Source organism: Malus sylvestris, chromosome 6 (genome assembly GCF_916048215.2).
Source record: "Malus sylvestris chromosome 6, drMalSylv7.2, whole genome shotgun sequence".
Taxonomy (NCBI): Eukaryota; Viridiplantae; Streptophyta; class Magnoliopsida; order Rosales; family Rosaceae; genus Malus; species Malus sylvestris.
The window spans coordinates 9,931,109-9,953,235 of record NC_062265.1 but is presented as its reverse complement, the minus strand read 5'-3'; the positions used below and the strand labels follow the sequence as shown (position 1 = coordinate 9,953,235).

Sequence of the window (22,127 nt, the reverse complement as noted above, 5' to 3'; positions counted from 1 at the left end):
TCCAACATTTAAGAAAGACCAGGTGGTAAAAACTAAAAATTTAAGGTTCAGGTAGTATTATCGCACATGGTTACAAGTTTAGTTGGAACTTTCACCAAAAAATCCTATAAAAATATGAGAAAGTGACTGCCAATTATGACATTGGTATGTAGTTTTTGTTTTGTTTGAATTCAGTAGTGTATTTTGAAAATCAAAGCCTGTTGCTGATTACGATTTAATAGTACAAATTTGGGATACTTGAAACCAAAGCTCCCACAAATATATGGGCTAGTTTATTGTGAATAGTTTCATTAAGTAAAGGGAAAATACTCTAAAATGCGATAATTTCTTAATCTTAGGATAGAAATAGGACAAATCGATCATGCACACAATGCACAAACCTAAATTATTAAAATACCCACATATTATACCTATACTAAAACCCCAAAACCGCATTACTGTTCACGGACAGGGGGAACAAAATGCCCTCCAAATGCTTTGTTATCTGCAATTTTTTACCTTTTTCACACAGTGAAAAGGCGGCTTTGCCCTCCTCGCCCACGCGTTCAACATCGCTCCATCTTCTGGTTGCCAGCCCTGCCCATGCGTCGATCATCATTTAAAGGTTCTACTTCGGCTTTTTCTCCGCTTGTCCTTCCGTATTCACTTTTCTCTCTCTCAAGACTTTGCTTCTCTCACTCTCTGCTGCTGTCAAATCTCGGCTTCACTCTGCGACTCTCACTCATCTCTCAGCTTTGTCTCTCTCACTCTTGAGGTACCCTGCTGCTAGATTTTGTTTGTCGTTGCTAATCTACAGGTAAAGCTTCAATTTCCATATTAAGGTTCTATTGTTCTTCATTTCTGGAATTTTGGTGTTAAGTTCAGTAATTTTGGTCTTGGTTGTCTTTTCTATTTTATCAGGATGGATTTGTTATCTCCAAAGTCCACCACCATTTATTAGTGAGTTTTTTTAAAAAAATATTTTTTTATTATTTCTGTTTTAATTTTTTTTTTTGGTAGTTTTCCATGTTGAGGTGGGATTTTTGGATGAATTATTTTTTAGTTCTTCTGGGTATTTTCTTTATATCTGTCCAGGTCGATGATTTGTTTGTGTGTTTCGTTTCAGAACACGTTGCTCTACATTTTTTGGAATTTGGTTTTTGTAATTTTGGGTGTTTTGTTTATATTATTAAATCTATTGTTTGGTTGTATGGTAGGCTTCTGTGTTTTGTTTCAGGTCACTTTGCTCTTCGATTTTTTGGGCTTCTGTGAACAAGCTTGGAAGCCGTTTATGCTCAAGGTAAATAATTTCGGTTTTTTCCTTTGAGCCTTTTATGCGGAAAATTTTGTTTTTTTAATATTGTAAAAGTTGTGTTTTCTATAGTGTGAAAGTCAAATATGTGGGATTTATTTATTTTTTAATTTCGATGTCTTTGTTGTGTTGTTTTATGGTTTTAGATGGTGTTAGATGACTTGGTGTTTCCGTTTCTGTGTTGCAAATGATTTTATCTTTGGTGGTAGCAAGTTTTTGTGAAAATTAAATGTGAAAAACAATCAATTATTTCTTAAAGCTTTCATTGATCGTCTAACAATGGTTGCTAAAACACCCTTTAAACAGATTACTTATACAGAAGCAGTGGATCTATTAATTGATGCTGTGAAAAAAGGTAAGAAGTTTGAGAACCATATAGAGTGGGGGATTGATTTGGCATCTGAGCACGAAAGGTAGTCCCTTAGAATTATTCTACTGCTTTGTCTTATTATGGTTACTGATTAAATAGAGTTTATCGATTCGTTGATCTGATTTTGTGCAAATACCTGATGGAGGTAATGAGGTATTACTTCAAAAGCCTGTTATTGTTTACAACTATCCTAATACATGAGGCTCAACGATGATTTAAGACAGTGGTTGCAATGGATGTTTTGGTACCAAAGGTGGGGTATATACTCTGAACTTGGAATCATTGAGTTTGCTGCTCTGTTTTATACTTCAGCATTCTGTACTGTTCACTTATCTTACATGGTTTTCTTATATTTCAGGTGGGAGAGTTGGCTGCGAGGAACCAAGTGGAAGAGCGTTACGATGTTATTATGAGCAGGTATTATTCCGTTTTTGTCTGTTTTAGTTACTGTATCTGCCATTGTTGTTGTTCTTATTATTCATTCCAGTGGAGTCATCTCTTGCATAATTTTTTTCTCCATACTTAGGAATGGATAGTTTTATGTAATGTTTGAATGAACTGACAAATGTATGTATTGTGTGAGGAATGTTTTATTGTAGGATTGAGGAGATGGGTCTGCCTGCTGAGCCATATGGGTGGTACATTGACTTTCTCCAATCGTTTTTGTCAATTTTTTATTTTTTTTTATGAATTACACAGCTTTTGGTTTGAATCTTTGTCTGGTGATTGAAGATTGATTTCTTTGTTTCTTCATTGTCGATTTCAGGTGCTCACATGGCTTCATTGGAGAAGTGAGGATTTTGTTTAAGTGTTTTAGATAATCTGAAAAAATATGTAGATACTGTTTGGGTTAAAACTTGAACTTTGGGCTCAAGAAGGAGTTGGCCCAAAAGGAGATCTAGAAGGGGAAAAAGCCCGAAACTCAGCCAAAGCCCAGAAGACAGGAGAGGCCCTTTTCTGACTAGGTGCAAGCCATTTGGACCACTTGCTCACCTGCCTAGAGACCAAGTGGTGTAGACCAGCCAGCTAATCAGCCCAAAAGTACTTTACAGTGGCAGTACAAGTAAAAAGTTGATGAGTCACTACCCTTCAAGATCCATTCGGGCAAGATTAATGCTACAGGAGGCTAAGCCGAAGTATCTATAAAAGAAGAAAGAGAAATCAGAGATAAAAACACTCAATCAAACAAACAAATACAAGCACAAACTTTGCTCAAACCAGATTTGCCTTCAACGAAGCTGTAGTCAGCCCAAGCTTTCATCCCTTTCGGGATCAACCTTCACCAAAAAGCCTTTGTAATAGCTATGCTACCTTGTCTAAATCTTGTTGTAGTATCGATTTTCTTCTGTAAACTCATCTCCCTACCCCTCTTTCTAAGCTTTCAAACCCCTTGATAAATCACAAAGATAGGAAGTTGCAAGACGATCAGCCTTGCCCGACAAGGTGAAACCTTGCCCGACCCTCTTTGTTTTTGTCTTTTCATTCATTAGTCTAGCAATATGTTGTATACTTTCAGTTGTATCCAAGTTATTTATAGCAAGTTGGTGATTAAAAGACTCCTCGGTTCTTAAATCCGATTAAAATATGTCTTCATAGTTTAAATCAGATCTCTAAGTTCTAAGCTCTCGGGCATGTAAGATTGATCATTCAAAAGTCCTTGGTCTCAAGGCATAAAAAAGAACCTTATGTGGACTTAACCCATCCACGACAGTCCTTGATAAACAAGAAGTCCGAAGTTACTTAGGGCGCAAGTAATTGACCTATCCCATAGTTTTACTTCTGTTATATTGTGATTATCATAGAACGTTTGAGTATAGAAGGAATTCTGATGGGAAGCCTCAAGGCCTATATCTAAGGTCCTACAAAGGCATCCATTTGGATTCATTCTGCTCTTCGGGCTCGGGTAATTAGAAGTATAATGGTTATAACACTTCTACAATCAATGAAACAAACATTATATGTTCGAGTACTGGGTTAGTTATTGACTGAGAGCCTCAAGGCCTACACCTAAGGCCCCACAAAGGCATCTGTCATAACTAACACGGCTTCTCGGGTATATATACAACTAAAACTCAACATCTGTTTTACATCTGTCATGCTAAAGATGGCAATGGCACGTCTGAGCACCTAAAAGTTAATCTTGATTGTGAGCCTCAAGGCCTACACCTAAGGCCCTACAAAGGCACCTTTCAAAGTTAACTATGTCCTTCTCTTTCAGTCTTGCCCGACAAGCCCTGCCCGACAGGTTTTGCCCGACAAGTCCGCCAGTAAGCAGAAGCCCGACAGAAAGCATCAACCGGCGCCAACCTCTCGGGAAGCTGTGTGCTCGTCGGCTAGGAAACATCCCCAACGGAAATTCTAGCCACGAACAGATACTATGATTTGGGGTTGCTTATCTTTGATGTTCTGCTTTTACCTTTGTAGGTGAAAGTCATCAAGAAAATATCTGAATATGTTGCTCAACGAAGGAAATTTGGTGAAGTACACGACACCATATGGAGCACATGCAGTGGAGCCATTTACCGCTACTGGTGTCCCTACTGATCCATTACCATATACCAATCCAAGTCCAAAATGATCACAAAGTAAGCAAGCAAAAATCAAAGTTTAGATGTTTTTGCTATTTTTTAATTCTAATAAACAAAGATTTAGACAAATAAATGTTGGACTTGGCTAAACCTATTGATATTATCGTATTAGAGAGAAGGAAATATTGGTGTATATTTTTATGCACAAACTCAATTAGATAATTATAACCCAACCAGAAACACTTTAATTCGTTAAAATGCATGCTCTACCAACACATTCATCAAAGCTTACGCACTATAGCTATTCATAATTGCAGTAAGAAATGTACTTTACTCGCTTTTGAAGGCTAAATTGATTTATAAATGCGATCCAAAATGTGATTGTGGCATTTCTTGCATCAATTGTACTTCTCAAAGAGGGCTGAAGTATCGTTTTAAGGTAGTGTTATTGTAGCTACTTTGTTTGGTTATTTGGAAACATAGACACACATGATTACACAAATCACTGCTTGGCTATTGTCAAAGTGGCACGTGCTTAAATGAAAGTTCTAAATAGCGAGCATTAGCAGGTTTTTTGAACGCTAATGAAAGATTAAAAATTAGAATATAATAGAATATAACTTTGTGTTTATAAATTTTTGATCCTTTTTCTAACAACTCTTTTTGAAACCATTTTACTAATATCTGACCTCCTGATTCTTTTAGAGGTCGGACCACAAAAATTTATCTTCAGTGCTTCATAAAGCTTCAGAGGGTGCAATCATATTGAAAACTTTCCCCAATACAATTATGGATGTTTTTGCATTGGTGTTGGAATCTATGAGCAGAAATTTTTTCCATTGGTTTTTAACATCTAAGCATCTATTCTTTCTGCCATTTAGGTTTAGGTGAAGGAAAAATTAATTATATAGAAAATGAATGAATAGTAGAGAATTTAAAGTGGAACAAATAAGATTATACTCTTGCTATGTCAATATATATGTTTATGTTCAATGTTTATGCGTATATCAATGTTTATGTTTGTGTTCATATTTTTGCGTATGTCAATGTATGACATTGCTGCAATTAGTTTGGTTACTTTACAGGAAAGCTTATATGAATTTTTAGTCGATGAATTCCAGTTTCCAACACTTCATTTTCTTCAATTGCAGGTATTTGAATTTTACATGTCTAAATTTTGTTCTCAAAATAATTAAAAAGAACCTTTTGTTCAGTGGGCAAAAGCTACATTGTTTCTACGGCATAAAACTATTTTCACACATTTGAGAAAATACAAATTGAATTTGTTGTAGGTAGGCTCAAATTTAGGTAAGAACCATTAATCTCTAATCCTTTTCATTTTTTGTTTATACCAACTTCACATTATTCTAAAGATATATTTACGGAAGAAAAAAAGAGTTTCCACCTATGATACCCAAGAAAGGTAGTAGTTTTTTCTTTCTTTGTTAACTTATTAAAAAGTGATTTTCTAAGCATTGTTGTTTTCAATTTATTCACTTGCAGTGTCGGAAAGTTGTTGATTATCTCATTGACCATGCCCCTTACTGCCCACACAAGCGATCGACATTCCAAATCACTTTTTGTAAATAATGTCTCTGTCATTGCACATTTTCTACCCTTAAATTATTTTTGTGGTATTCTTTATCATCAAATTATGTATTAAGATCTGTAGATCTGTTGAATTTGAAAATATTATTCAACAATGTGATCAGCTATTCAAATTGCATTACAAAATTTAATATGTAGAATTAAGCTTTGTAAGTTTGATCTTTTCTTTTGGGTGATGTATTTCAGATACTACATTCTCCAACTAAGCTCTTGAAAAGCTTTTTTATAAACTTATAGTTGTTTAAAGTGTTTTATTCATCTTTGCAATTAGTCTCATAAATTATACCAAATTTGTTAATCCTTTGGCAAAATAAGCAAATCATTTTAATTTGTTTAGGCCAGATCATATGAATTTTGAGGTACTATTTTGATTGTGTAATTAACCATGTTTCGTTTCTAACACTGCATTCCTTTTTTTTTTTAATGAATTTGTTTCATTCTTAGTTCTAAAATGTAGTTTACAAAGAAAATCCATGCGCCACTAATCTACACAAGTCAATGTTAAAGATCAATTTTGACAACTAAAAAATAAAAGGTTAAAAGATCAAGAAGAGTTGATGAAAGAAGCAGTAAGCATTTTACAAGGTGTTTTGTGAATATATCAGAATATCAGTAATTTTTTTGTATGTTTTGTGAATTTGTTGATATTCTAGCAAGAATTGCAATGGTGGAAGGGAACAAATATAAAAGCAGGGTTATTTCATCCAAAAGCCTTGTTCTCACAACATTGGGTACAATTGCTTAAACTTTCATTTCATTATACCTAAATTGAAACAATTTTCAATGTTTTATATATTTCAAATATAATCTTTCATATAATTTTTAATCCCGCAACAACGTGCGGGTAATAATTTCTAGCAACTACTATAAATCATCAGCCAATTGCATCAATGTTCTCATTTTGAAGAGAGGGCTGTCGAGAGAGCTCTGTGAGCTTTGAGTTTCTAGGTTGAGCTCAGATTTCTGAGCTTCGATTTCAAAAAGAAGGAAGTCCAAAGAGAGGCAAGAATAGTGAGTTGGGTTTTGGGTTGACCTCATACCTCTGATTTCGAACAAAAGGATGAGAGAGAAAGGTGAGAAGAGTGAGCTGAGTTTTGTACCATATTTTCTGTCATTTTTTCCATCAACTAAAGCTTCTGTAGGCATAGTAAGGTAGGGTGTTTAGTTCCAAGTGAAAGAAAAATTTTGTCCTAGCTAAGAACATGTGAGAATATTTGAACACATATGCAAACTATTAACACATTAAAGTAGGCATGCATTCAAAAACAATTCTTAAAACCCATGACTTTCAAAGCCTAGTGAATGGTGAACCACAAGACTCTTTAACAACATTAAAGAGAAGGTAAAATTTAGAGATTCATTACCCTTGAAGCTCATCCTTGTTTACACAAGGGATTCACCCAAGTGGAGGGTCTTCAAGTCACCTCCTAGCTCCTTGGATCTTCCTTGTGATTTTCCTATGCTCCTTGAGGATGTGAGGAAAGGATCTCCAAAAACACCAAAGGTTTGGTGTCTCTAAGTCTCCACACCAAGGGTGAGGTGTGAAGATGAAAATGGATGACTTAGAGAAGAAAAGATTGCAAGCTAAATCTCCTCTAAGTGGCCGGCCTCCTTGTTGAAAAAGAGAGAATAGGTTTCACCTCTTTTCTTCAAGAAAAAACCCTTATGAGAAAAATAGCTATAAAGTTGCTTTTATAACTCTTTTCTTAGGTGAGTGGCAAACTTGCAATTAAGCAAACCTTCACCCTCTCCTCACTATGGCCGGCCTCTTTATTGTGATTGGGCTTATTGCCCATTTTGTTTTAGTTGTCATACAACTTAAACATAATGGGCCTTGTGGACCAAAACACTTTTGGGCCCCGAAACCCAAAACCAACTTAAAAGCCCAATACGAACCTTTCATAAAATTAATTAACTAATTAATTAATCTTGACCATTCTCAATTAAACCATTTAATCGCTTATCCATCTCATTTATATTTCTTCACTTTCACCCTTACTCGGTGTACGATCCATTAGGTTCCAATTAGCGAGGCAGTGGGCGATTGTTACTCTTAACGATCGATTGTGAATTGAAACAATATTTCAATTCTCCCTTTGTTGAAGATTAGTGTTTCCTAATCTTCAGGGCTTCCACAAACCATGAGTGACACCTAGCAGCATGTCATGGCTACCCAAGCTAAATAGAATTGGTTGGAGAACCTATCCAGTTACAATTACAATGCAATACGGTCCTTCTCTAATACAATACTCTTAATCACATTGTTTGAGTGATAGTTTGTTTCATGTCTACTATCCAATGTGATACTTCTTTATATGACTCAACTGAATATGATTTGGAACAAACTTCCTAAGTCATATTCATTTGCTTTGGCCAAAAACTCCCGAATCATATCTTAGAGTATTCTCCTTCCACTATGGAAGGTTAGAGATCCCTTGTTGTGCATTCATATGCATACATGACTAGATAGCTTAACCCCAATAATGCCGTGGACACTCTCAATGGAATGCCTTTGACATGATCAAAGATCAAGGACCTAACCATTAGACATCTATGATGCCTCAGGTCAAAGGACTACTTTGCATATTGCAACTATCGAGTTCTTACATGACATGTATGTTCGAACTCTGTTTTGATCGTTGTTCAATGTACTCGATTACTCTTTCGAGCATCTATGTGTTTGTCTTAGTGTCAAACACTAAATGACTTGAGACTAGTCACACTCACGCTTGAGTTGACATAACACATACTAACCTTAGCGGATTGTCAATGCCCAATTGGCAATCCTATGGCTAGGAACGTTTTAGGAATGAACATAAGAGAAAGGTCTCGTTAATCTAACTTACTTAAATCACTTGTCTCTTAGATCAAATACATTCCTTGGATTCCCTTATTGCTTAAACACATGATACAATAAATAGTGATTAACAATAAGCTTTGCCCTTCATTAAACATATAAAGTTTAATACAATAAGTATTCCAAAAGCTATTACATCAAATGAGTGGCTTTGTGGGCATACTTCCAACACCAAGTTCCTTCATCAATGATTTATGGAATAAATGAGTTGTTTGTAAGATAAATTAATACTTAGAAGTTAAATTAGGGTATGTGTTTCATGTTGGGGCGTATGGGTTGTGGAATAAATTTCAAGTTTTGAAGTACTAGAAAACTGGGATGGAACAATTTCTGGTTCAAGTGTCCAATTTCATAAATTTGTGAAATTTTTTCCGTAATGTGCATGTGGTGTGCATATGGTATGCATGGCTATATCTTAATATGAGAAGTGGGAATGTTCTCTAGTTATGATGCACATATGTTGTGAGCGAGTATGACCACAACCTAGTTGGCCTTGGCGAAAAACAAAATTAAAAGAAAAAAAAAAAAACTTAGAGGACGTTAAGGGTCATGCGTGTCCATGAAATAACGACAAGTATCATGTTTCCATGTGCACGGTTAAGTAGTGGTTGATATACGCAGTAAGACTTTTCAAACTGTCATTGTAACCTTATATACATAACAATTTTGTTTTAATTGTATCCACAATACCAATATGTTGCCGTTAAAGTTTCTCCCACTCTGTCCATATCATGTGCATGTACTGTACATATTATGTACATGTGGCATGCATATAGTGTATATGGTACATATTTACATCTTTGATACTCTTCGCATTAACGTAGTTTGCTACTTTTTCCTTTGATTCAAAGGCAGGCCTTGCAAATACGAAAAAGCGAACAAGTTCGTGAAACAATTTCCTTTGATTCAGTTGGGGTTCATGCCCATTCAAATTGCAAGTTTTAAATCCTTGAAATATTTGAACCCAATCAAATTTGATACCAAATTCAAATTAATGAATCTTCGATCTTCATATAAAGTTTAGGGTCATTTATCAAATTGCATCATTTTCCTTATTTCGAAGAGAGCGCTGTGAGCTATGGGTTTTTGGGTTGATCTTAGATCAGTGAGCATAAGATTTTCATGTCATGCACATGTCATGTACATGTGTACATAGAGTGTATGAGCGAGCTTAATACAAAGAAAGCAAACGAGTATGCGAAACAATTTCGTCCATATCCTTCTCTCTTCCTTCTTTCCACTCTGGATTCTCTCTTTTCCCTCAGATTTATCTTTTCTCCAAAAGGCAACTAACCTTTAATACGTTTTTTTCATTTAATTGTAGCAAAAGCCAAACCCTATTTTAGTGCTTGTAAATTTGGATTGAGAGGGAGAAGACAGAAGAAATGAAAACACGCGTATAAATCAGAGAAATGATAAAAAAAAATCAAAAATAAAAAATGAAGGATTTGGGTCTCCTCCAAGAAACACCAAACCAATTACTTGAACTCCAAAAGTCCATCAATCAAAAAGCAAGACTTAAGGAAACCTAGTTCACAAAACCTACAAATGAAAAGGTAAAAATTGAAGAAGATGGGTGGGTTAGGGAGAGAGTTCTTGTGCATATTCGAAATATAGAGAAAGGGGAGAGAGAGAGAAAGAAAGAAAGAGAGAGAGCTTGGATGAAGAAGATGGGTGAATTAGAGAAAGAGCTCTTGGATGAAGAAGATGGGTGGGTTAGGGTTATTCGAATTGGAATTGGGCGAGAGAGCTCTTCTCTCTCTCTCTCTCTCTCTCTCCTCTCTATTTCTCTCTCTACAATATGAGAAATGAATGCTGAAATTTCTGGATTACCTATTTATATGGGTGGATAATTTGGTTATTTCAAGGTGTAGGGAAAATCCTATTTATGTCTTATTCTTGTGCATTGCTTGTGCATACCATGTGTATATTCGAAATGTTCTATTTCTACTCAAAGATTAAAAAATGGTCTCATTTTGAGGTATTTCTCTAAGTTAAAACTCAAAAGCCCATTTTGATATAATAATGAAAGCCTCAAAGGCCCATTAAACAAGACAACAACCGGCCCGTGTTTCAGTGGGTATTTGGGTAAGTCCAAGCTAATCATCATTTCATCTAAATTTATTGGGAGCATACACAATTGCTTTCATCAACCTGGTCTAACCCTTATGGTATTCACAATTCCGTTATTAATATGATTTACATAACTTTGACTTTATAGTTTAAGAAAATATATTTCCCTTAATGCCTTGAGAGCATTCACCAGGATAACCACTATGATATGCTGAAGTCTTGAGTAATATGGTATGTTGTTCAACCTGGATTTATTAATTAGATCGAAAGGTAGCTTCTAATCTCAGTTCAGCAAGAACATAATACAACTGCATCATTCATTACAACATAAGAAGCACAGCAAAAGCCAAAACCTAAACCAACACATGGTTCGTTTCTTTAATTTGTTTTGATACGTCATGAGCATGTTTCATATTAGCGAGCGACCTTACAAAACTTGGACAACTCTTCCCTTCAAACCGAACAAAGAAATTCTTCCAATCAAGTTCAGAGTCCCAACTGACCCTGCAAATCCAAAATGGTATTAGCAGAATCTCTCAACTTTTGTTCCTCCTCATCGGTCAAATGCACGTTGGTAACCCCCAACACCCCACCCCTCCCAAGCTGGGCAGGCAAGCTCAAGAACACGTCTCCACCATCCACCCCATAGAACCCCTTTGCAAGCACGGAAACCGGGTGAATCTTCCTCTGATCTCTCAGTATGCTCTTAGCTAGCGCAGCTGCCGAGTACCCAATTGCCCAGGAAGTATACCCTTTCAGACTTATCACCTCATAGGCACTGTCTATAACCGCCTTGTGAATGCTCTCTAGCGTCTCTTTCTCGTATGCTATTTGTTGCTTTTCTAAGAAACTCAACACCGGCACTCCCCCGACACTAATGCTCGACCACAATGCCACCGAGCTGTCACCATGCTCCCCAACAATGTAAGCCTACAATTCATAAGCAATGTATCAAATGTGTAGCAAAAAATAATCACAAGGCAACACGTGGAATCTTGGGTAAAAGAGGACAAAAATACCCTTGAGGCATACTAGGATTTCTACGCGCGAGCAGCGAGCAATCATCCCTAAACCAAGTCAAAAGTGCCCAAAATAGGTATCAACTTAAAACCTATTTCATTCCATATATTTCTTACCTCTTTTTTCCTCTTTTAGCTAATCAATTAGCTATTTATTTTATTCTTTCCATAACTTCTAAAACCTTCCTTCTAAAAATCATGATAAATGGCCAATTAAGGGGTTAATTGCCTATTTAATCCCTTAAATTGTTAATTAAGTGATCCCTTTGACCCATAAAACACCACATGGCCGGCCATCCTCTATGTTTTCTACCTTTTCTACCATATTTTCCCTTTTTAATTACCCTAATTAAACCTAAATTCAACCCAAAAACCCTAGCTAGGCCGGCCACCTCCTATCCCTATATATAGGCTCACATTTCCACCAAAAAACAATTCCAACACTTTGGCAAAAATCCCAAAATTCTCTAAACACTCATTCTCTCTAAATTCTAACTTTGGCATCGGAGGTTCTTCGGCCAAAGCCTCCCCATTCATCGTGGGCGCGTGAGGCTCTTGACCTTAACCTAAGGTGTTAATTGTTTTGTAGCTGCAAAATTGTCCAAGATCAAGGAGGAAGAAATTTGCATCCATAAATTGGTGCTTTCATTGAGAGTTGAAATCCATACTCGTAGAAGACTCTCACACAAAAATGTTTTTTCTTTATTTTCTAGTCCCTTTGAATATTTTTCATACATTCTTATTATTAGAATTTTTCACTTGCAAAGGTTCTTTGATAAAATGTATAAGCAAAATATAATGGCTAGAAATTTAGAAAATTCCACAAGTGAAAATTCTAATGTTCAAGAAATGGGATTGCGGAGATCCGTGAGGCTAAATGCGACAATAAGTGGAGCAGCACCACCACCACGAGTTTCCACCACGGGAACCACCGCGGTGGCTACCTCGGTAGCCACCTGTGGCGAGATCCATGGTGCCTTCACCACGGCCCGAGCCGTGCCATCCAAGGCTCATGGCACCAAGGCCACTGCCCAAGTTGTGTCATCCAAGTTTGCACAGGCCCGAGCCCAAGCCTCGCATTCGCATGCATCACATACTAAGCAGCCTGCTTCCGTCGAGCAGCCCACTCCTGTGGCCCAACCTGCTCCCGTCGAGCAACCTGCTCTCACGGCCAAGCCTGCTCCTGCTGAGCAGCCTGCTCTCGTGACCCAGCTTGCTCCCGACAAACAGCCCACTCCCGTGGTCCAGCCTGCTTTCGTTGAGCAGCCCACTCCCATGGCCCAGCCTGCTCCCGTCGAGCAGCCCACTCTCACGGCCCAACCTGCTCATGCCGAGCAGCCTGCTCTCGTGACACAGTCTGCTCCCGACGAGCAACCCACTCCCGTGGCTCAGCCTGCTCCAGTCGAGCAGCCCATTCTCAAAGCCCAGCCTACTCCCATGGTTTTCCAAGCAGCCCAAGTCGGCCCAAGACTATCTCAACCATCCGGACCTACCATCGAGCCGAGGGCATTCTCACCACATTTTTTAGCGAATTTGACATTTCCCAACTCAAATCTCGCGCCCGGAGTCCATTACCTTTCCACTGCCCAAGGAGGCGCATTCCTTCCAAGCTCTTCCAATCCAAATGGCGAACAACACTTGTCTCGACAAGTCATAGAGTTGACAAACGCCCTTGCACAACAGACAACCTTGGTGAATCAACTTTTGCAACGTATCGGGATCCAACGTGCCCCGAACGAGATATCCCGAAGTAGGACAAGGGCAGACGAACCTTTCCAGCAGTGTCCCGGCAAGTAGCCACTCGACCAGCCACGAGCCAAACGTTCGGGCAGTGTACATTTCCGATTGGGCCCCCGAGATAGCGTATACTCTCGTCTTAGCGCACGAAGGAGCGTGCACTCTAGACTAGGCCCATGGATGAGCATACATTCACGGTTGGGGTCATACTCCGATAGTCAACATGAGTAACCTTCCGGGCAAAGTGTTCATTTGCAGCTAAGCCTGCAAGGAGCATCCTCCACCTCACATCAGAGTAGGCAGCACGATGGACGGAGAGAAGCAGTCACTCAATCCAGCTCAAGTTCAACCAGCAGCCTGTGAAGAACTCGCTCGCCTGCTAGGAACACACCACATGCATTGCATCTGTGGCATAGATGAGCCAAACACATGGAAAAACAGCCTAGACCAGCAAGTTATGGCTGGGGGTAACCGAAAGCTCCGCTACCCTAACAAAGGCAAATTCAGGAAGAAGTAAAGAGATTCTTGACTAAGCGATTGCATGATTTCCAACGCAACGAGGTCATCGACGAGGCACTACGACGGAACATGACCAACATAAGCAGGTCACCCTTCACGAACGAGATTGAGCAGGCAGAGCCTCCACGCTAGTTCAGCATGCCACATTTCACATCTTTTAAAGGGGATGAAGATCCGGCGAGACACTTAAAGCACTACCGAAGCGCAATGATCCTTTATCGAAACAACGATGGTCTCATGTGCAAGATATTCGCCACCACTCTACAAGGCGAGGCGTAAGATTGGTTCTACACCCTGTCGCCACAATCTATCAGGAATTTTGACGAACTTTCTTTGGTTTTCAGCAAAGAATATTCATCCTATCGCTCGATCAAAAAGAAGTCCGACCATTTGTTCGACGTTAAGAAAAACCCAAAAGAGTCTCTTCCCGGCTATGTGAGAAGGTTCAAAGCATAGAAGGCAAAAATAGTCGGATGTAACGACTCGATAGCTAGAGCAGCCTTCCAAAAAGGACTTCCAGCAAACCACCTACTCTTCGAAAAAATGATAATGAAAGAAGATCTAACTCTGGCAGACTCTTTCGCTTTGGCAGAGAAGCATGCACTTTGGGACGAGGCTCGCCAATGCATATTAAAAAACTTGAAGAAGTACCCAACGTCACATCCATACTATCCAAACCGGAAGAAGCAGAGGACTTATTCACGTGTTTGACGGTATCTAGAGCAACAATAAGCTCTATCATCATGTGAGAAGAGTTGGGGGCCCTACTACCTGTATTCTACAGTTTAAAAGCTCTCATCGATGCTATTAGAAATTCAAAAGTTAACTTTGGCAATATTTGTTGTAACCTGAAATCTCTCCTCGCACGCAGTCATCATCATGAAGCACTATTCCGATGAATCCAGATGCACGACAATAAAGGCATAGACCTTGGCAGATGCAAAGTTTTCTGACGAACGCAACAACTCGACCCAAAAGACACGCCAAGGGCAGACGAACACTGGAAGAAACACTCATAAGCAAGTTTTATCCTCGTCGCCCCAGAAGATTCTACATAAGAGCAACATGTACCGACAGTTGAACACTACCTCCTGCTGCGTGTCACATAGCCCTAGCCGACCCTTACTCTATTATTCAGCTCTAGAGTGGCCTAATACTGGCAGTTGAGCATCTCCTGCCACATGTAACATAGCCCTAGTTCCATGGCTCCCTATCATGCCTTCACGCCTAGCCTTAACAACGTAACAGAGCGGCCCAATGACACCCCGAAGGTAGCTAAGCACACTTCAGCCGCGCTTGCTCCACCCGATGAAGACTTTTGGCATTTGCATGTCAACAGTGCATCCAACTACAAAGGTTCAGAGCAGACGTGGTCCTTGTCACCCCAGGCGGTTCGATGCCCGAACAGACGATCATTCTAGGTTTCAAAGCATCTCTTGTCACCCTAGGCGGTTCGATGCCCGAATAGACGATCATTCTAGGTTTCAAAGCATCTAACAACGAAGCAGAGTACGAAGCCCCACTAGCAGGCCTTTGAATGACAAAAGACTTGGCGGTGAAAAAGCTTTCAATTCATTCTGATTCCCAGCTAATCACCAATCAGACTACTAGGGGCAAAGGTATGATGATCGTGGCAACCGACTACTTCACCAAATAGGTAGAAGCAGAGCCCATGACGACCACGATTCATACAGACATAGAGCGCTTCATATAGAGGAACATCATTTACCGATTTGGCATCCCTTAATCCATCGTCACCAACAACGGCCCGCAATTCGTGGGCAAAGATTTGGCAAAGTTCTTCAAAAAATATGGCATCAAGCAGCACATGTCTACGCCAAGATATTCTCAAGGCAATAAGCAGGCCAAAGTATCCACCAAGATGATCTTCAACTGCCACAAGAAATCCCCCACCAGTAAGAAAAGAAAATGGCCAGACGAACTCCCTGGATGTCTATGGGCATATCGCACCACCAACAGACAAGTAACCGAAAAGAGATGGCCACAAGCTTAAATCTGGCAAAGGAGAAATACGAGCAGACTATCACCCGCATTGCAGCTTACCAGCAGTAGTTCCTTTCCAGCTACAACAAAAAGGCCAACATCTGGCAGTTCCAGCCCAAAGATCTAGTCCTAAGAAAAGCCTTCATCATTGCCCACAAAGAAGGCTCCAAAAATATGGATCTCATATGGGAAGGTCCGTACAAGATCAGCAGAAAAGGCGGCAAGAGTAATTACACCCTCGCCACCATGAAACCATAAAAAGATCGAAAAGTAATGGAGCGCCAATCTGAAGAAGTACCATGTGTGACCTCCCACTATATCAAAGCCCGAAGACTCAAGAAGCTCGACGGGCACCACCTCATAAGTCGAGGACTATCCAGTTGTTATGCAGTTCCTACCTTACAGCTAAGTTCTCGTTCATTTCACTCGTTTTTCAATAAGGAATTCAGAATTAATCACAACTTGGCTTGGCTACATGCTTACAACAACTAATCACTCCGGCACTTCAAAAGAAGACCGCGCCCTTCTTAGGGACCATAGCAAGAATTGCGCCCCCCGAGGGACCAACCATGCTCTCCAGTGCAAGAGGGTAAACCAATTATCCGACACCCATATGGGTTAGCTCTCCAAGACGAGAGGATAAACTTTACACTCTGAATATCCAGACGTGGATGAGCCTGGCTGCCCTAGTATAACTAAATGCACGATGGCTTGTGCCGGGATTCCTAGAATTAGCCACAATGGTCTTTTTCAAGGCTTAGCTAACTGAAGGATTTTGGGTCTTTTGGCCTAATCCGCGGGGAACCGGGCCCTAGAGACGGAGGGGGCACATTACGCAGTATGCCCTATAGACAACTGCCCTGGAACTCTAAAACTGCTACCGAGTGCACTAAGGTAGCCTACGGATTCTGGAAGACTGCCTACGGCTTGCCTTTTTAGCAGTAAAGTCGCGCTAGACTTATACAACTGCACATTCTTGTGAAAGGTTAAACAAGCTAGCGCGCATATACGAAGTTTTATCCACTGCCGGCATGCTACATAGTCGATAAGCTTCACCTTTACCAAGCGTGGAACAACTTACACCAAGTCCTAAAGTGTTGTGATACTTGCTACGCAACCTACGGAATTGAAGAAAGTCAAGGTTAACAGCCTAGTGGTTACGCGGACTTGTCTGCTTCTGTAAGTAAGGCATCCGGCTGCCAACCCTATAGCTAACAACTTTGTAAAGTTCTACACCAACACCTACGACTGCATAGGCTACGCGAGCTTGTCTACTTATAAAAAAGTAGCATGCCTTCCACTGGTCTATCAAATGTAAAGCTTAAGGCATGAAATAAGCGAAGATGAAGAAAACCGAAAGAAAACATGTTTATAAACAACTAGCAAAAGCTGAAAGAGTTCAAGCAAAACAAAAGCTACAAGGAAAAACAAAGAAAATCATAAACGCTACCTAGAATACTACACTACAGCAGCTTGGACATCCCACGACTACTCGGTCGCCACACCTTCAGCAGCCGTAACGCTCTTAGCAGCGGCATCATCTGACGCTTCACCCCCGGCTGCCCCAGCCTGGGCACTAACTTCTCCAACTACTTCACCAATGGAAGCCTCAAAAGTAAAAGCAAGCAAGTATTCCGGAGAAATAGATAAGGTCTTGAAACCTTAAGCCCATCCTTCTCACCCTTCAACTGCTCATTTCTTCTCAAGCAGACTAACACGAACGCGCTGCAGATCATCCACTCCCTTCTTAGCATAGGCAGCAATCAACTTTTCATCCTTTGCATAAGCAGCGAAACGAAGCTTAGAAACTGCAAACTCAAGATCTTGAATCTCAGGTATTGTAACATTCAATCTCCTTTTCTGTACTTTCATGCTTAACTTGGATCACGTCAAGCCTAGTCTTCAAGTCAACAATCTCTTGGCGAGCGGTCTCAAGTTGCAAAGAAGTGGGGGCAGAAATATTAGACCCCTTCAAAGCAACGAGCTCAGAATCTTCCATAGTATTTGCCATCTCCTTAGCAGCCTTGCTATATCTGCATCATAACAAGCAGAACAATCATTCTATATTGGGTCGTATGCTTCGCAAATGAGCTTGGGCAAACAACCTTTATGACGCCATCAACAAACTTGGCATAAGCGTCCATGTTTTCAAGAGATCTGGTTTCAAAAGCACATAGATTCAGAAGCCTCACCAGAAGCAGGCTTAGTGGATTTCTCACAGCTGCCTACGCGAGCAGTCTCCTCATTCCCAGTAGGTGAATCAATCTCAGCAGCATAAGGAATGGGCCTTGGCGCCACTTTAGCAGCAGAGTCCACCTTATCGTTTTTCATAATAGCAAGCCTCTCCAAAGGTGAACCGGACTTAGCTCCCAACATATGTCTTGGTACAAAATTTGGCACTAGGGGCATGACAGGACCTTTATGCCGAACAATCCTATCAGCAATCATACTAGCCATTCTTGACATGGCAGGCGCCACATGCTTAGATCTAGCAGCCTCATTTTTCATCCCTTTGGAAAAAGTCAAGTCAATCATAAGCTTGGAGGCAGTCGGCGAGCCCGCACGAGCAGCGAAAGAAGTCTTTCGTTTTTTCTCAGCCGGCATCTCTTGAACAGGCAGGGAAGATCACTTTTCCCATATTCACTTGTAGTAGGATCCACAACAGTGATTGGACGAGCCAATGCATCCACCTTGATCCTATTCACCTCTTTTTTTGGGAGCAGCCCACGTTTCTCCTGACGAAGAAAGTTAAAGTAGCCAACGCCATTTGTGGTACCCAACATGGGAGTTCAACCCAACATTCCAGCATCAGTGCGGCACGAAAAAGATGAAGAAAGCAATGAAAGACGGTCCTTTGCACGGACAAGATGTAGAAGATTGCTAGAGGAGGGGGAACAAATATCCTCTAAGATATCTCTCTCTTGTAGGGTAGAATAAATCTCTCTCCAAAGTTGATTTAATAACTCACTTAAGGTGGACTTAAATAGGCTTTGAGAGAAATTTATAATTTCCCTTTCCTAGAATGATCTAATTTCCTATTAAAGAGATAATCAACATCAAAATAGGAAGCAGTCTTAAGTTTCCTAAAGCAAAAAGATCTCTACACCTGCTGCCCTTTCTTGCGAGCAGCCCAACAGGTGTGGAGGCATTTGTGGAGTCAAAAATAATCACAAGGCAACTCATGGAATCTTGGGTAAAAGAGGACAAAAATACCCTTGAGGCATACTGGGATTCCTACACGCGAGTAGCGGGCAATCATCCTTAAACCAAGTCAAAAGTGCCCAAAATAGGTATCAACTTAAAACCTATTTCATTCCATATATTTCTTACCTCTTTTTCCCTCTTTTAGCTAATCAATTAGCTATTTATTTTATTCTTTCCATAACTTCTAAAACCTTCCTTCTAAAATCATGATAAATGGCCAATTAAGGGGTTAATTGCCTATTTAATCCCTTAAATTGTCAATTAAGTGATCCCTTTGACCCATAAAACACCACATGGCCGGCCATCCTCCATGTTTTCTACCTTTTCTACCATATTTTCCTTTTTTAATTACCCTAATTAAACCTAAATTCAACCCAAAAACCCTAGCTAGGTCGGCCACCTCCTATCCCTATATATGGGCTCCCATTTCCACCAAAAAGCAATTTCAACACTTTGGCAAAAATCCCAAAATTCTCTAAACACTCTCTCTAAATTCTAACTTTGGCATCGGAGGTTCTTCAGCCAAACCCCCCTATCATCGTGGGCGCGTAAGGCTCTTGGCCTTAACCTAAGGTGTTAATTGTTTTGTAGGTGCAAAATTGTCCAAGACCAAGGAGGAAGAAATTTGCATCCACATCAAATATCCAATCTTCAAAATCATGAGGGTCTAAATATACCGAAATATCAACCAAAATATCAATCCAAACATCAACTGAACTTTCGTTCTTTGAAATTACAAAAATAATATATACATACATACATACATACATATATATATATATATATACATATATATATATACATATATATATATATATATATATATATATCAACCGAAATATCAATCCAAACATCAACCGAACTTTCGTTCTTTGAAATTACAAAAATAATATATACATACATACATACATATATATATATACACGCACATACATATATATATATGTGTATATATGAAATATCAACACAAATATCTGCAAATTACACAAATATCTACAGTAAGATATATAACTTGAAACTTGCAGTCACATGTAGTAAAAGGGGTAAACTGCGGTTTAACCTCTAAATTATTATCCCACTTAAAATTGATCCTCTAAGCTATTTTTTTTAGTAGATTAACCCACTAAACTATTTAAAATCAGTCAATTAATCCCTTAACATTAGATTTTGTCCATAATTTCATCAAATTCAAAGGCAAATTAGTCATTTCATCATCAATTCTTACTTGTCAACAATAACCACCAATAAAATTATGATAAATGTAAAATTATGATGCATGAACACAAAATAATGTGTAAAACATATAACATAATAAGAAAACATAAAATAAAACCAAACATTTACATAATGGACCGCTTTACATTGTCATTACATATTACTTTGTGTCCATATGTCATAATTTTATTGGTTACAGTTGATAAGTAAGAATTGATGATCAAAATACTAATTTTCTCTTGAATTTGAACAAGTAGTGGGAAGAATCTACCCAGAAGGGATTAATCGACTAATTTCAAATATTTCAGAAAGTTAATTTACCAAAAAAATAATTAAGAGGATCAATTTCAACTGGATAATAATTTAAGGGGTTAAATAGCATACCTTAGTAAAAGACAATATCAATAATTCAAATTAATGTCGTATCTAATATATCCGTGCTACAAAAATACCGAGAAAAAAAACACAGAAATATGAAATATCTATAAAATATCAGTACTGTCAAAAACCACATAAAAATTAACAAGCATTTGCATTGCAATGTGATGAAGTAGCAAAAATGCCCGCAAAGCAAAAATCACCTGCACATCCTGAGCATTGACATCGAGGTGATCGGCGATGAGGAACCGAAACCGGGACGAATCCAGGTTGGTACCCGTACCGACAACCCTATTGCTGGGGAATCCGGACAACTTCCAGGCCACGTAAGTCAAGACATCAACCGGGTTGGACACGATCATCAAGATCGTCTCTGGCGAATGCTTTGCTAGCGGCGGGATAATGTTCCGAAAGAGAGCGACGTTGCGGTGGAGGAGATTGAGCCTGGACTCGCCAACGATCTGTCGGGCGCCGGCGGTGACTATGCAGAGGTCGGATCCGACGGTGACGGCGTAGTCGACGTCAGCGATGATCTTGGTGCGCGGGAGGAAGGCGGCGGCGTGCTGGAGGTCGAGCATCTCGCCGCGGAGCTTGTCGGACTTGGCGTCGACGAGGACGAGCTCGTCGGTGAGGTCTTGGGTGAGGATGGTCTGGGCGATGGCCATGCCGACGTTGCCGGCGCCGATGACGGAGATCTTGGTGTGGCGTTTGGTGAGGGAGGGAGCGGCGGCATTGGAGATGGGCTTGAAGAAGGCCTGGGTGAGGTCGAGGTCACCGGCGCCCAGCCTGGAGCCTGAAGGAGTTTTATGCATTGTGGAGGTTGATTTTTGTGGGTTTATGGCGGTTTACAGAGAAGGAGGGTTTGTGGAGGATTTGATATGAGTGTGTCGAAGAGAGCAGTTGAGTGCGGAGGATGTTTTGGGTCAATGCTGTGAATTGACCGTCAAGACTTTGCTTTTGTATTTGTTGACCAATGAAAACTATGGGCAAAGTCGAACTAAAAGGACAAAACAAGCAAAATACAAAGCTGTTTTGGGCAGTTGTTTCTTATTTTTTAGGTTTGGGTGAATTACACATTACTACTTCAAGTCAGGTCGATTTTGATTTCTTATAACATCTTTAAAATATTTCAATTTTATATCTCAAGTACTATTTTATTTTAATATAATATATCTCCTATATTTTTCATCCATTTATTCATTAAGAGCTTACGTGACTGCTACATTTGTATCACTTGGCTGCCAAATGTGTGTTATGTGGCAAAAAAAATATTTAATTTTCTAAAAAAAAAACCTAAATCTTCTCAAAAAAAAGGAAAAAAAAA

At 39.5% G+C, this 22,127-nt stretch overlaps 1 protein-coding gene and 2 long non-coding RNA genes across 6 annotated transcripts; 2 read left to right on the top strand and 1 right to left on the bottom strand.

Moving 5' to 3' along the window:
- Nucleotides 1–533: 533 nt before the first annotated feature.
- LOC126625662 (uncharacterized) lies at nt 534–3,219 on the top strand. 4 transcript variants are annotated; one of them, XR_007624434.1, is made up of 8 exons: nt 534–796; nt 901–939; nt 1,197–1,279; nt 1,598–1,704; nt 1,807–1,914; nt 2,020–2,078; nt 2,261–2,299; nt 2,428–3,219. It is a non-coding gene; the product is annotated as an uncharacterized LOC126625662 (long non-coding RNA). The 4 variants fall into 4 exon arrangements; XR_007624435.1 differs by having other exon boundaries at nt 1,598–1,914; XR_007624437.1 differs by lacking the exon at nt 901–939 and having other exon boundaries at nt 1,217–1,279; nt 1,598–1,914.
- An 842-nt stretch (nt 3,220–4,061) lies between these two features.
- On the top strand, nt 4,062–6,376 carry LOC126625661 (uncharacterized). Its single transcript, XR_007624433.1, has 3 exons — nt 4,062–4,246; nt 4,895–5,340; nt 6,242–6,376. It is a non-coding gene; the product is annotated as an uncharacterized LOC126625661 (long non-coding RNA).
- A 4,585-nt stretch (nt 6,377–10,961) lies between these two features.
- LOC126625654 (L-lactate dehydrogenase B-like) lies at nt 10,962–21,744 on the bottom strand. Its single transcript, XM_050294681.1, has 2 exons — nt 21,007–21,744; nt 10,962–11,657 (listed from the first exon to the last, which is right to left on the bottom strand). The coding sequence occupies exons 1-2, from the start codon at nt 21,613–21,615 to the stop codon at nt 11,214–11,216; spliced, it is 1,053 nt and encodes a 350-aa protein (XP_050150638.1). The 5' UTR covers nt 21,616–21,744; the 3' UTR covers nt 10,962–11,213.
- Nucleotides 21,745–22,127: the final 383 nt, after the last annotated feature.